Source organism: Pantherophis guttatus, chromosome 12, assembly GCF_059756535.1.
Source record: "Pantherophis guttatus breed Tessera chromosome 12, ASM5975653v1, whole genome shotgun sequence".
Classification (NCBI taxonomy): domain Eukaryota; kingdom Metazoa; phylum Chordata; class Lepidosauria; order Squamata; family Colubridae; genus Pantherophis; species Pantherophis guttatus.
The window spans coordinates 21,997,519-22,011,528 of record NC_142074.1 but is presented as its reverse complement, the minus strand read 5'-3'; the positions used below and the strand labels follow the sequence as shown (position 1 = coordinate 22,011,528).

Sequence of the window (14,010 nt, the reverse complement as noted above, 5' to 3'; positions counted from 1 at the left end):
GTTCTAATCCCACTTTAGGCATGAAAGCTGCTTGGGGGAATTCAGGGCCATTAGCAACTGAACTTCAGCTCTAATTGTGGTCGTACATCGAGGACTCCCTGTATTAGTCCAGGTAAAGTGTCACAGGTAAACCGGAAGACACACATACATACATACACACACACACACACACCTCTCTGTTCATTTGATCATCCTGACCAATTGAGGCTACTCTTTCTCAGTTCCTTTCAGACAATTCTCTCCTTTTTATCACATCACAAGTAATTACACAACAACGCAAATCAGGCTGTGTAGCAAGGGATCCGTGTTGAGATTTGTATCTCAGGCATCACCAGACAACACTTCTTTGTGGATCTCATCCGGGAAACTCAACATTTTCTATCCAAGAGGAAAAATCGACACCTCTTTCTCCCTGCTTTCTCTCCGCAAACATGGTTTATTGCATGAAAACAATCGGAAGCCCGATAAACCCCAAGCAGCTAATCAATTAAAATACGGAGGCTTTCACCTTATTTTAAACTGTGTCATGGATGGAAAGGCAGGCTCTGAAGCAGCTAATATACGCTGGCCTTATTCACCTAAGGAATTTAAGGAGCTCGGTTGAAATGCAAGTGAATTCCTAGATATTCAGGCAGTAAACAGATTAACAGAGTGGGAAGGGACCTTGCAGGTCATCTAGTCCAACCCCCTGCCCAAGCAGGAGACCCTACAACTGCCTCTACCTAGAATCGAACTCACAAACCTCCTGATTGTGAGGCAAGAGCTCCACTTCTATCAACAGATGTCTGTGGGGATTCTCTAAAGTCATCCAGGTCGTGGTTGTCCCAAAAGTGTTTTTTTTTCCCAAGAGGCAACTGGACTCTCTGTTTTTTCTTTGAAGATGTGTTGTGGCCCGTACGCGGCCTGTGCAGCTAGTAGCTGATTCAGACAGCGAGGAGGCTGGTGTGGTGCTGCGCCAGCAGCCTGTGCAGCTGGCACTCGAGTCGGACAATGAGGAGGCTGGAGAAGATGTGGTGCCAGAGGCAGGGATTCAGCCAGGGCCTTCAGAAGCTCCCTTAAGTGAAGAGGAAGAAGAGGAAGAGCCTCTTCTCGATGCACGGGCACGCAGAGCTGCCAAAAGGCAGGAGTGGCTCCTCAGGAGGAGGTCTCCTCGAGAGTAAGGCTTGGGGCTAATTGGCCACGCCCTTAGCCTATTTAAGGAGGAACGCCAACTGAAGCAATTTGCAGGGAACAACTTCGTTCACATACCTTCGTGTCTTGTCTTGCTTATTTTATCAGCTTCCTGCAAATTGCTTCTGGGCATTCTGCCAACCATAGTAAGCTTTCAGTTATTATTCTTTGAATTCTTGACGGCTGTTAATGCAATTAATTAACAGCCATTGTTGTAAAAGACTGGTTTATTCAGTAAACTAAGGTTTGAATGGACTTTGTGTGTGCTGCGTTCTTTGGGGTCCATAGCTGGGGCAGAACAAGATGTTTCACTTCTCATCCAAGAAGGTTCTTCAGCTCTGGATAAATCCTACAAGGATTTACACTCCTTGTAGGCAGTTGGTCATTTGCATTCTTTTAGCAGGTCGTTGAGGCCACTTGGAGGTTTATCTGTGTCCTCAGGGTCACCTGAGTGGTGCAAATGGGTGTGGAGCCTTCTTGGAACTGTTGAAAGGACTGTGTTGTAGTCCTTTCAACACAGTCTACAACACAGTCCTTTCAACAGTTCCAAGGAGGCTCCACACCCATTTGCAGCTTTCAGGTGACTCTGAGGACACAGATAAACCTTAACGACCTGCTAAAAGAATGCAAATGACCAGCTGCCTGCATGGAGTATAAAATTGGAAGAGTAGTGACACACCGACAGAAGATAGAGTAATTAATAAGATTATGGAATGTGCAGAAATGGACAGACTTACAAAAGAATTACAAGATAAAGAGGAAAATGATTATTATCTAGTATGGGAAAAGTGGTATACCTGGTTGAAAAATAGAAAAAGGAAAAAACAATAGGGAGTAATTGGAGTTACAGAAACAGGAACATAAATCACTAACATAAATTAACAATGAATCATAAAGATAGATATATGAGTAAGATCAAACAAGGACGAGTCAAAACACAAATAAGAACATACATTACTGTTGTTTATTTGACAATATATATTTGACAAAATGTATATTTGAAATCTTTGTTTACATGTTTTGTTCTGTATGTTTTGTTGTCACTGGTTCTGTTTTATTTGTACTTTTAAACAAATAAAAATTTATTTAATTAAAAAAAAAATCCTTCCATTCTCCACCATCCAGTCAGAGCTGAAGAAGCTTCTTGGATGAGAAGCGAAACGTCTTCAAAGAAAAACCAGAAAGTCCATTCGCCTCCTGAAAAAGCACCTTGGGGACAGCTATCAACAGGCCCATGGGGATAAACAACATCTACCTACCATTCAAAAGAGATCATCAAAACACTAAAAGCTCTTGACAAGCAATCAACATCCAGATAAGCAGAAATTAACACCAAGCAGCAAAACAATATCGATTGGGATATTGTTTCCTGCTTGATGTTAATTTCTGCTTATCTGGGTGTTGATTGCCCACTCAAGGAACTACCCACTCAGTAAGCAACAGCCTAATTAAGGAACCCCCAACACTGACAGGGCAAGCTACTTGCCTATAAACAGAGAGCAACTCCCCTCTCTTCTACTATTGCACTACTATTAATCTTCTCATCGTTCCCATCCCCCATCTCCTCCCACTTATGACTGCATGACCGTAATTTTGTTGCTTGTATCCTTAAGATTTATATTGACTATTTCCTAACATGATTTGATTGCTTATTTGTACCCTATGACTATCATTAAGTGTTGTACCTTATGATTCTTGATGAACGTACCGTGTTTTCCCGAAAATAAGACCTTGTCTTATATTTTTTTGAACCCCGAAATAAGCGCTTGGCCTTATTTTCGGGGAGGTCTTATTATTTTGGGGCGCGTGGAGCAAGATGGGGTTCCTCTTGCTGTCTTATCTGATTTTTAGCTCTGTGTTTAAATATTTTTGGGGAGGGCTTATTTTTTGGGGGAAGCTTATTTTAGCGCATGCATTCAAAAGCCCAATTGTCTTATTTTTGGGGAAACAGGGTATCTTTTCTTTTATGTACACTGAGAGCGTATGCACCGAGACAAATTCCTTGTGTGTCCAATCACACTTGGCCCATAAAAAATTCTATTCATCTATTCTATTCTATTGATAATGTTAGTAGTTGGGTAATGAAATGTTTGCAATCAAACATCTAAGCTCAAGGACCCCACAGAAGTACCTCAATTAATCCTTTCATTTTAGAAATAGCATTCCTGAATAGGGTTTGAAGTGTGTGTGAGACAGAAAGAAAAACACGGAGAGATTAATGCAACCCTGACTCAATTCTTTAGCCTGGTACAGCGGTATTCTGCAAACAACAATCATTTTCTCTTTCTCCAAAAAGGAATATCAACTTTCACAAAACCTTGCATCTTCATAAACAGATAAATTTTGAAAAGGTGTGTTTCTTTGGGATCAGAAGCTAAGCCTGGATTAATGTTAGGAAGTAAAAAAAACAAATCATATTTTTCGGACTATAAAACGCACCGGAGTATAAGATGCACCGAGATTTCGAAGAGGAAAACAAGAACAAAAAATAGTTTTTGGCATCCGCGTGTCTGGTTTTTGCCTTCCCTGGCCACTAGGAGCACTCTGCAGGCTTCCCAAATCCTCTGCGTGTCCCGTTTTTGTGAAAAATGGGCCCGTTTTTGGCCTCCCAAACCCCCCTCACATCACATTTTTGCCCTCCCCAGCCCCCAGGAGCACTCTGCAGGCCTCCCAAACCCTCTGCCCATCCCGTTTTTTCAAAAATATGGCAAAAACGGGACATGCGGGGCGGGGTTTTGGGAGGCCAAAAATGGCTGTATTCGGTGTATAAGATGCACCAACATTTCCACACTCTTTTATGTGAGGAAAGTGTGTCTTATACTCTGAAAAGTACAGGTATAATAATTCTGGAAATCCATAAGGTTGTATTCACGCAATACCAAGAGCTGTATCTTTTAAATTGCAAAGGTATTCTACGAAATGTCGAAAACTCAACCGTGAAGTAGCACCGAAAGCACCAGAACAATTACGCTGGCCTAACCCAAGCCACTAACGTTAAAAAAAAATGAAGTGTAGGAAAACCTGACCTCATCCGTCACAAAAGAGAAGCAGCTTTCCATAAGAGGCTGAAAGGCCCTATCGAAACGCCGCCTTTCCGAATTAAGTATCAATTCCCGAAGAAATAGGCATTCGAGTCGCGAGCGAGACAGACGGAGAGTTATTTTACCCAAATCGCTGAGACGCATCGGAGGGAAGCCCACCTTTCTCTACGCACATGTCCAATTTGTGAAGAGAAGGGAGGTTGAAATTCACTGCATAAATTACCTGCGGTTAATTAATTATTCACCCAGCTCCAGCCGTTGTCTCTGGATCACTGAACTATAATTTGTAGCTTAATCATGGAAGGCTATAATATATGTAAATTCTGTAACCATAAACTATTCAGCTTGGGCAATGAAGGGTGGAGAACCCTTTGAATTAGCAGAGAATAAGAGGAAGTTGGGAGCGGCAATGCGTGCCGTTCGATTTGCGAACGACATAATTGGACTCCCTTGCAGTAAACTATTAGTTTCGAGTGCCACCGACGTTAAATTGATATTTATTGGCATGCCACCCATCAGAATGCCAGGCATTTTGCGATGGGCGGGGGCAGAGAATCGGGTTGTTCTGACCCAGTTCCCCAAATACGACAAATCCTCTGACGTGAACTCAAAAGATTCCTTTATTAAGAGTGCCGGCAGTCCCGGCAAAAAGTTTCTCTATCACCGCAGGCTAACAAATTCATCTGGTGGGAAGATGAATAGTTGTTTGCCACATCTATTCATCTCCGCCCCCCCGTCTTTTATCCTCAGAGCTAGGGGCGGGGGCCTTCGCTAGCAGCGGTGGCAGATGTGGGTTTCAGCAGGTTCTGACCAGTTCTGGAGAACCGGTAGCGGAAATTTTGAGTACTTCGGAGAACCGGTAGTAAAAATTCTGACTGGCCCCACCCCCATCCCATTCTATGCCTCCCGAGTCCCAGCTGATCGGGAGGAAATGGGGATTTTGCAGTAACTTTCCCCTGGACTGGGGAGGGAATGGAGATTTTACAGTATCCTTCCCCTGCCACACAGGGGATTTAATCTGTTAATTTAACAGATTAACAGAGTTGGAAGGGACCTTGTAGGTCATCTAGTCCAACCCCCCGCCCAAGCAGGAGACCCTACACCATTTCTGACCGATGGCAGTCCAGTCTCTTCTTGAAAGCCTCCAGTGATGAAGCTCCCACAACTTCTGAAGGCAACTTCTGTTCCATGGGTTGATGGTTCTCACATGTGTGACAATCCCCGATGGTTTCTGAATAGTCAAGTCAATGGGATTCGCTTAAGTGATCCACTTGACAACGGCAGGGATTAATTTAGCAGCCACAGCAAATAATAATAATAATTGGGCATTTCACCGCCTTGCTTAACAATGGAAATTCTGCTCCCAATTGCGCTCGTAAGTCGAGAACTACCTGCAATCTTTGCAGGGATGTGACATTCTGGCTTCCCATTGGCAGAATCTGTATTCCCCCTCCTCCTCCTCCTCCTCTTCCTCTTTTCATTTTTTTGTTAAAAAAAGCCTATTTGCCTATTCTCCTATTCTGGATGCTCTCGACTTTGACAGTCAACCGTGGGGCAGAAAGAAGAATGATGCACAACTCTGACCTTTGCCGAGCCCGCCTATTTGGATTGGCACTTCCTTCTGCCATTGTCGCCCGTTTAGGAAAGCTGTAAACAAGGAAGGCGGGAAGGAACGAAAGTGGATGACATGGTCTAACAAATTGCAGAACGTTGAAAAGGTCAAAAAATTTGCCGAAGGAGGCTCTCCTGTAATTTAAAGAACCTAGGAGCCGTTCCCGTACTAATAACTCATTTGCGGGACCAGCCCAGCAAACAGAACATTAAAGTCCACGTGCGAATCCATTTCAAAAGCTTGATTTTGTATTTAGATAAATTTTTTTTTGTCCTAACGAAGGATGAGGGATGTGGTGGCTCAGTGGCTAAGACGCTGAGCTTGTCGATCGAAAGGTTGGCAGTTCAGCAGTTCGAATCCCTAGTGCCGCGTAACGGGGTGAGCTCCCGTGACTTGTCCCAGCTTCTGCCAACCTAGCAGTTCGAAAGCACGTAAAAAATGCAAGTAGAAAAATAGGGACCACCTTTGGTGGGAAGGGAACAGCGTTCCGTGCGCCTTTGGCAGTTAGTCATGCCGGCCACATGACCAAGGAGACATCTTTGGACAATGCTGGCTCTTCGGCTTTGAAAATGAGATGAGCACTGATCCCTAGAGTTGGGAATGACTACAAAATATGTGCCAGGGGAACCTTTACCTTTAACGAAGGATGAGAAGGGATTGCTAATTTACCTGGTTTTTAATTTCAATTTCTCCCTCTGGTAAACAGCAAAACTGTTTATTTGTTTTTCCTTCTCCCTGCCACATATCCTATAAATCCGATCAAAATTCAGAACTGGCAAATTTCTCGAAATGTAAACTAAAGCATGAAAATGCTCCCTGACTAATATCCTCTCCTAGTTTAGCGTTTTTGGAGAGGGAAATTTTGAAGTGTTCCAAAGCACTCACGAAGCAAAAAATGAAATATCGGTTGCACTGCTCATTTGGAAACTTTTTCATCCTCGCTTTTTTTCTTTTTCCTTCCACACTCGTTGTAATTAGATTAACCGTCAAGAGTTGCTGATAGTTCCCAGAGGCTTAGACATATTGTCTTGCTTATAAACACGGACAGGGGCTGAGATTTTCCTAGAATTACAAATCTGGACAGTGTTCAAAACTGCAACAGCTAACACGAACAGGGGAGAAAAACCATATTTTTCAGCACAACATCTCATAGGTTGAGCCCAGAATTCATCCAGGATTCAATCTGCCAATCCAGACTGCACACTCGGTTTATGTCGGACTGAAACCAGTGGTGGGATTCAAATAATTTAACAACCGGTTTTCTGCCCTAATGACCAGCTGGGTGGGTGAAGCTATGGTGGGCATGGCCAGAAGGTATGACAGGCAGTACTCAGCCTCCAGCATCCCCTTGGGAGCAAAAATGCACGCCAGGCAGGGGTGAAATCCAGCAGGTTCTGACAGGTTCTGGAGAACCGGTAGCGGAAATTTTGAGTAGTTCAGAGAACTGACAAATACCACCTCTGGCTGGTCCCAGAGTGGAGTGGGAATGGGGATTTTGCAGTATCCTTCTCCTGGAGTGGGGTGGGAATGGAGATTTTACAGTATCCTTCCCCTGCCACGCCACCCAAGCCACGCCCACCAAGCCACACCACGCCCAAGTCACGTGCACGGAAAAAATTGTAAAATAATTTGGATTTTACCACTGATCCCAGATAAGAGCAGGCCTCCTGCCATCTCCTTTGCAAATTCTACCCCTTTTAAACCCTCCAAAGTAAAAACAGGAAGAAAAATAAGATCCGTTTTTAAAATCCTTGTCTTTGTCTAATACGATTGTTTACATCTCTGTCATCTGGTAACTGAAAAAGAGATTGCGCTTCTTAGCATCCGAGCTTGAAGCCTGAAATTAGGTTATAGTGGCGCATGGATTGATAGAAGAGCTTAGCTGTATATTTATTGTACATATATTATCAGGAGGCAGTTCGGTTGCGATCTCTGGAAGCCGACTTTGTTTACGACAAAATGGGACTTATTTAGAAGAATCGGAATCAGAATAGAGCTGGAAGGGATGTTAAAACACATAAAATATTTTCTTAAAATACAGTTAAACACAAGTTGCAAGTATAAGTTAAGAACAGTGCGAGCTAGAAATGGACAGATTAACACTTAAAATTAAGGAGAAAGAAGAAACTGAATATTTTTTTAACATGGGATTTGTTTTACCAATGGCTAACTAATAGAAACAGAAGTTAGAAACTTAAAAGCATAAGAGAATGTTTAATTATATAAGGAAGGTTTGCTAAAATGGATAAGCAAACACTATTATTATTTTGTGATCATTATTAATCTTATGAATATCATTGTTATTATCATTATCATTATTATTTCTCAAAATTAACTGTATTCAGACAACACACTGTTTATGTATTGTTTTTCATGTTTAACCAGCTGATAACCTGGCATTGCCCGGGTATTTATTTATCCCAATCCTGTATTGGACAGGAAGAGCAACTTCACCCTGAGTCGTGATTTCGGTGAGAATTAAATTAGTTAAAAATGTTTTCCCAGTGCCCCCAGAAGCATCAAGTAAACTGATACCACCTTGTTGTTTCTAATGTTGGATTTTCCCCCTTACCAGAGGGAGTACTGTGAAGCCATTACCCTGGCAACTCCATTGTGTTGTACAGTAGAAGCCATTTTAAGGCACTACAGTAGAAGTCATTTTAAGGCACAACAGGCTGTATCTTACAGAACACACACCCCAAGAGATGTTAGGGGAGTCTTACCCCCACAGTATTTGTTTCCAGGGAGTAAGTCATCTGTGTACCAAGTTTGGTTGAAATTGCTCAAAGCATTCCAGAGTTATGCTGGAACATACACACACACAGCCATTGATAGATAGATAGATAGATAGATAGATAGATAGATAGATAGATAGATAGATAGATAGATAGATAGACAGACAGACAGACAGACAGACAGACAGACAGACAGACAGACAGAAGGTAATAATAATAATAATAATAATAATAATAATAATAATAATAATAATAATAATAATAATAGAACAGAGCAAGCTGTCTTGTATTTAAATGCCTCCAAAAAGCATATAAGTAAATCCTAAGAATTGTAACTCTTAGTGATTTCCAAACTAGAAGTCAGTCTCCACTTGGTCTCACCATTAAGAAATAACAACCGAGAACTCTCTTACACTAATTCATTTAATCTACTCTTAAAACTGTTTAATCAAAGATCTATCTGGGAGTGGAGACAAAATTGTTTTATCCAGTTTCAGGTATCCGTGCTACACGAACTGAAAAATGATTCACTTGCAATGCACTTTTTTTTAAAAAACAAAAACAAAAAAAAAATTCATTTTGTGCCAGTTTTTGCAAATGTACATTAGGGAAATGTCTACAGTGCAAACGGTTAGAGTCATGCAAACAATAATAATCATAAGGTCTTAACGCTTTTCGTTTACAAAAATGGCTTGTAAACAAAACTGAAAATAACACAGAAAAAAGGTGTTATCTTTCGCAGTCGTGTGCAGTCTGATGAACTATAAATGGCAGAAAAATACGAAAGTGAAAAAAAATAAAAAACTGAGGAGGCTACCATCATCACACCTTGCGGTGACGTGTTCCTTAAGAGTTACGTAAAGAAAGGGAAATTCCATCCAAATAGTGTCACGTGGAATAACTCAGATTCCAAACTGCTGGAAATGTAACCACCAACAAGGGACCTACTACCATATGTGGTGAACATGTCCCAAAGCCAGGGAATATTGGACAAAAATTTAAAAAATGGTTGGAGGAAATTATTGAACAAAAAATTGATGTGAAGCCAGAGTTATTCCTTTTGGGTATAATAAAAGATAACATAAACCAAGAAATTCAATACATTATGCTCCATATAATCACCGCAGCCAGAATCACATTCGCCCAAAACTGGAAGCAAGAAAATACCCCTTCAAATGCAGTGATTATAAAAAAGGTGCTAGAATATGCAGAAATGAACAAATTAATGATGGAATTAAGGGACAGAGAGGAAACTGTGTATTACAAAACGTGGAACAGGTGGTATAATTGGCTTGAAAAGAAGCCTAAAATTAATGTATAGTGAATATACAGGAAAGATAATAAATGGAAATAATATATATTTTAGAGTGTAGTAGACATGTAAATATTGTATATATTATAAAAATAAGTAACTATGAAATAAGAATGTATATGTATAAAACAATAGGCCTGTGGATAAATTGAAATTAAGAAAAAATTCCGATAGCGGAAAGCTGTAATAGTGTAATTCTGATTTTAAAGGTTAAAAATGTTGAATAATTTTTTTCTTTAAAGGAATAACTCAGATTTTATTACAGGTAGTCCTTGATTTACAACAGTTCGTTTAGTAACAAACCCGCCCACAGAACCGGTAGTAACAAATTTGGATTTCATCACTGCCCCGGAACAATGTACCAGCTGAACCCCCTTCTCCTCAGGCCTGCCTTTCCCTCATTGCAAATGAGAAAGTAACATATTGATTTGCACATAGTAATAAATATCAGTTACACCCTAGTCTTGGCTTCATTTCAATCACACCTTTTCAGAAAGGAACTTACCCAACTGGACTTCGAGAAGACTCGTCTGATTCTCTACTGGGTACAACGGCTGAGGTGGTCTGTTGGTGACTAAAGCTAGAAGGGGAGAAAAAAAGAGAGAGAGAGAGAGAGAAAGGAATGGGGAAAATTAAAAGAATAATCTGGTTCTGGAGACAATAAGTGTTCTGCAAAGACTTGGCTCTGCATACCTGGATAGCCACACCCATTTAAAAAAAAATCAGTAGCATTCTGCTAGCTTTGGAACTATATTGATAAAAACTCCCTTTTTATGAACCAGTAGCCCTTTAATTTGGGGGGAGAGTCAGAGTGACTGGATAGAGCTGAGCCTTTGCTAGCCGGATGCCCTTTCTGGCGCCACACAGGGTTCACAATAAATATTTTTTTCATGGACCCTAAGAGGGAAACATCTGCTGCTATGTAGGAAAGAAAAAGAGAGGGAAAGAGAGAGAAAGAGAGAGAAAGAGAGAGAAAGAGAAAGAAAGAGAGACAAAAAATGAGAGAGAAAGAGAAAGACAGAGAAAGAAAAAGAAAGAGAAAGAGAGAAAGAGAAAGAGAAAGAAAGAGAAAGAAAAAGAGAGAAAGAAAGAAAAATAAAGGGAGAGAAAGAGTAAGAAAAATAGAGAATGAGAAAGAGAAAGGAAGAGAGAGAGAAACAGAAAGGGAAAGAGAGGGAAAGAGAGAGAGAAAGATAAAGAAAGAAGAGAAAGAAAGACAGAAAGAAAAAGAGAGAGAGAAAGAGAGAGAAAGAAAAATAAAGGAAAATAAAGGGAGAGAAAGAAAAAGAAAAAGAGAGAAAGAAAAAGAAAAAGAAAAAGAGAGAGAGAAAAAGAGAGAGAAAGAGAAGGAAAAAAGAAGAGAGAGAAAGAGAAAGAGAGAAAGAAAAAGGAAAAGGAAAAGGAAGAGAGAGAGAGTAATGTTCTCCACTGCACCTTGTAGGTACTTTCCAAGCCCCTTGCTTATACACACCTTTTTACTCAAGCTATACAGGTAGTTCTATTTTGAAGAGCGTGGCAGCCTCACACGCCTTTTCCAAGCCTAAGATGGAACAACTGACCCTGATGAAGCGTTGGGTCCACCCATACAATTAAATTACTTTTGGATTAGCTAGGAATAGAAAGTTGCTGGCAGGTGAAAAAAAAATATAATCAATGTTTTTCACTAATGCACTTGGAATGCCATTAGAGGGAACAGGAAGGCCTGCCAATCATCGCGTTATCTCCACCGAGAATTTTCCAAAGCGGCCCGGTGAATTCGTACACAAGTCTTAAAGTCTAATTCACTTAAATAGACACCGATGATGGAAAGTGCAGAGATCAATTGCAAAGGACTCGCCGGTGTGATTTAAAAATCAGCCTTGATCAGACAGAGCGTTCAGGGAGTGCAGAGAAGTAACGGAGAGCAAAAAAAAAAAAAAAAAGCTTCTCATTGGCGGAAAACGATTATTTTCAACAAGAGACACGGTCTCCCCAAATCCAGGTCCTATGGAACCCTCCTCGAGACCCAGTGTTGTGGCCGCCGGCCCCTCCAGCAGCCAAATCAGATGAGGCAGAGGAGGCGTGGGAGTCAGGATCAGCATCAAAGCTCCGAGGGGGAAGAGGGAATGGAGCTGGCAGAGAGAGAGAGAGAGAGACAGAGGCGGAGCCTGGGCCGTCTGTCAACTCTCAGATGGAGAGTCAACAGCCCCCAGGTCTGGAGGTGGCTGATGAGGAAGAAGAGGAACAGCTGGGTCCAGTGCCTTACATGCGGATGTTAGAGGAGGCAGAGGAAAGGAGAGCAGTGGAAATCTATGGGCCAGTCCTTGGGATGGAAGAGCCACCGCTGCTAGCAAAGCCCCACCCTACCTCTGGGGATAAAAGGCAGGGGGCGGAGATGAATAGATGTGGCAGACAACTATTCCTCTCCCCTGCCGGACAGACTCGTTAGCCTGAGGTGAAAAAAAATTTTTTTTTTTTTTGCTGGGGCTGCTGGAGCTCCTAATAAAGGAATCATTGCTTCAACTACACAGAGTTTGCCATGTTTGGGGAGCTGGGTCAAAATGCCGTGGTCCAACGGAGAAGCAAGGAACTCCTCTGTGTTTCCAACATTATCAACATTTCGATGAGGATCGTTCCGTCTCTGAACCAGGCTAAAACAGAGTTGAGAACTTCGGATGGCTTGGAGTTGTAGTTTGTAGGCCTGTTCCTGGAAGCCAACCATTATCAAATGAACTCCTTCCCATGTTTGGAAAATGGGGAAACCGTGAGACCAGAGACCAACTAAAGGAAGCCATTTTGATGTAGTGGTTAAGGTGCTGGCCAAGAAACCAGGAGATGGTGAGTTCTAGTTCCACCTTAGGCATGAAAGCCAGCTGGGTGACTTTGGGCCAATCACCAGGAGACGGTGAGTTCTAGTTCCACCTTAGGCATGAAAGCCAGCTGGGTGACTTTGGGCCAATCACCAGAAGATGGTGAGTTCTAGTCCTGTTTTTGGCATGAAAGCAGGATGGGTGACTCTGGGCCAATCACCAGGAGAAGTGAATTCTAGTTTCACCTTATGCACAGAAAGCTGATTGGAAGACTTTGGGCCAATTACTTTCTCTCAGCCCAACCCATCTTACAAGGTTGTTGTGCGGGGGGGGGGGCAAGAGAAGAAGGGGAAGGAGTATTATGTAAATTTTCTGCCTTGAGTTGACTTATAAACAGTAATAAATGTGGGATAAAAATCGAACAAAACAAAATATACAATGAAAACCAGGTATCCTTGCATCTCATTCCTAACTAGGCGCCAGAAAACATCTACCCAGTGAGGATTGTGCTACAATTCCCTTCTCCTTTGAAAGGGACATTTGCCAAACAAATTAGGTTTTTCCCCTTTCTGAGGATAAGCAGCACACCAATATTTTCGTTCTGCTTTCGCCAATTTCCTTAATAAGAAAGCGAGAAGGAAACAACGCACGCCTTTCCCCCCAACAGCAAAATTCATATGCAAGTTATCAGAATATCCGAGCGCATTTCAGAAATTCAGAAGGCGCCAATACATAATAGATGTTTGCTTTCCTGCTTGCAACAGGGAAGCTTTCTCAGTTGACTGGAGAGAGAGAGAGAGAGAGAGAGAGAGAGAGAGAGAGAGAGAGAGAGAGAGAGAGAGAGAGAGAGGTAGAACAGTCTGACAGGTAAATACAAATATGAAAACCAAGGAAGAACACAGCCCTGAGAGTACATATTATCGAACACTGTAAATTCAGGGATTTGAGCAAAACAAAAATCTCCTCGCCACGCGTCGTCTCTTGTATTTATCCCGATCTCTTCCAGGACTTTCAATTACAATTTTGATGATTTGAGAGAGAGAAAAAAAAATGCTTTTCAGGATTCAGATGGTTGCCTGCCTTGAGATGGGAAGGAGATAACCCAAGGCTGAAATAATAGCTTCGAGAAACAGCTTTTCTGTTAAAAGCGGGGGGATTTCCAATACGAGGGCCAGTAATGGAAAGAAGTGGATTTTTCATTCCCCCCAGAAGGACGGAGAGTTTTCGATGTCCTCTGCTCTTGATGAGGCCAGGTAAGGCCTCTAATAGTTTTAACTTCTAATGGTTGGAAGGTATAATCGATAGTTGAAGGACTCCATTTCTCCAATCCTTTCTCTCAAAGAAGGTTGAC

At 41.8% G+C, this 14,010-nt stretch overlaps 1 protein-coding gene across 1 annotated transcript in view; it reads right to left on the bottom strand.

Annotated features, from left to right (window-relative positions):
- IL1RAPL2 (interleukin 1 receptor accessory protein like 2) overlaps positions 1–14,010 on the bottom strand; it is a 366,383-nt gene that overhangs the window by 78,679 nt on the left and 273,694 nt on the right. Inside the window, exon 6 of the mRNA XM_087877713.1 lies at positions 10,376–10,450. Within this exon, the coding sequence (XP_087733839.1) occupies positions 10,376–10,450 (75 nt within the window). The remainder of the gene's footprint in view (positions 1–10,375; positions 10,451–14,010) is intronic.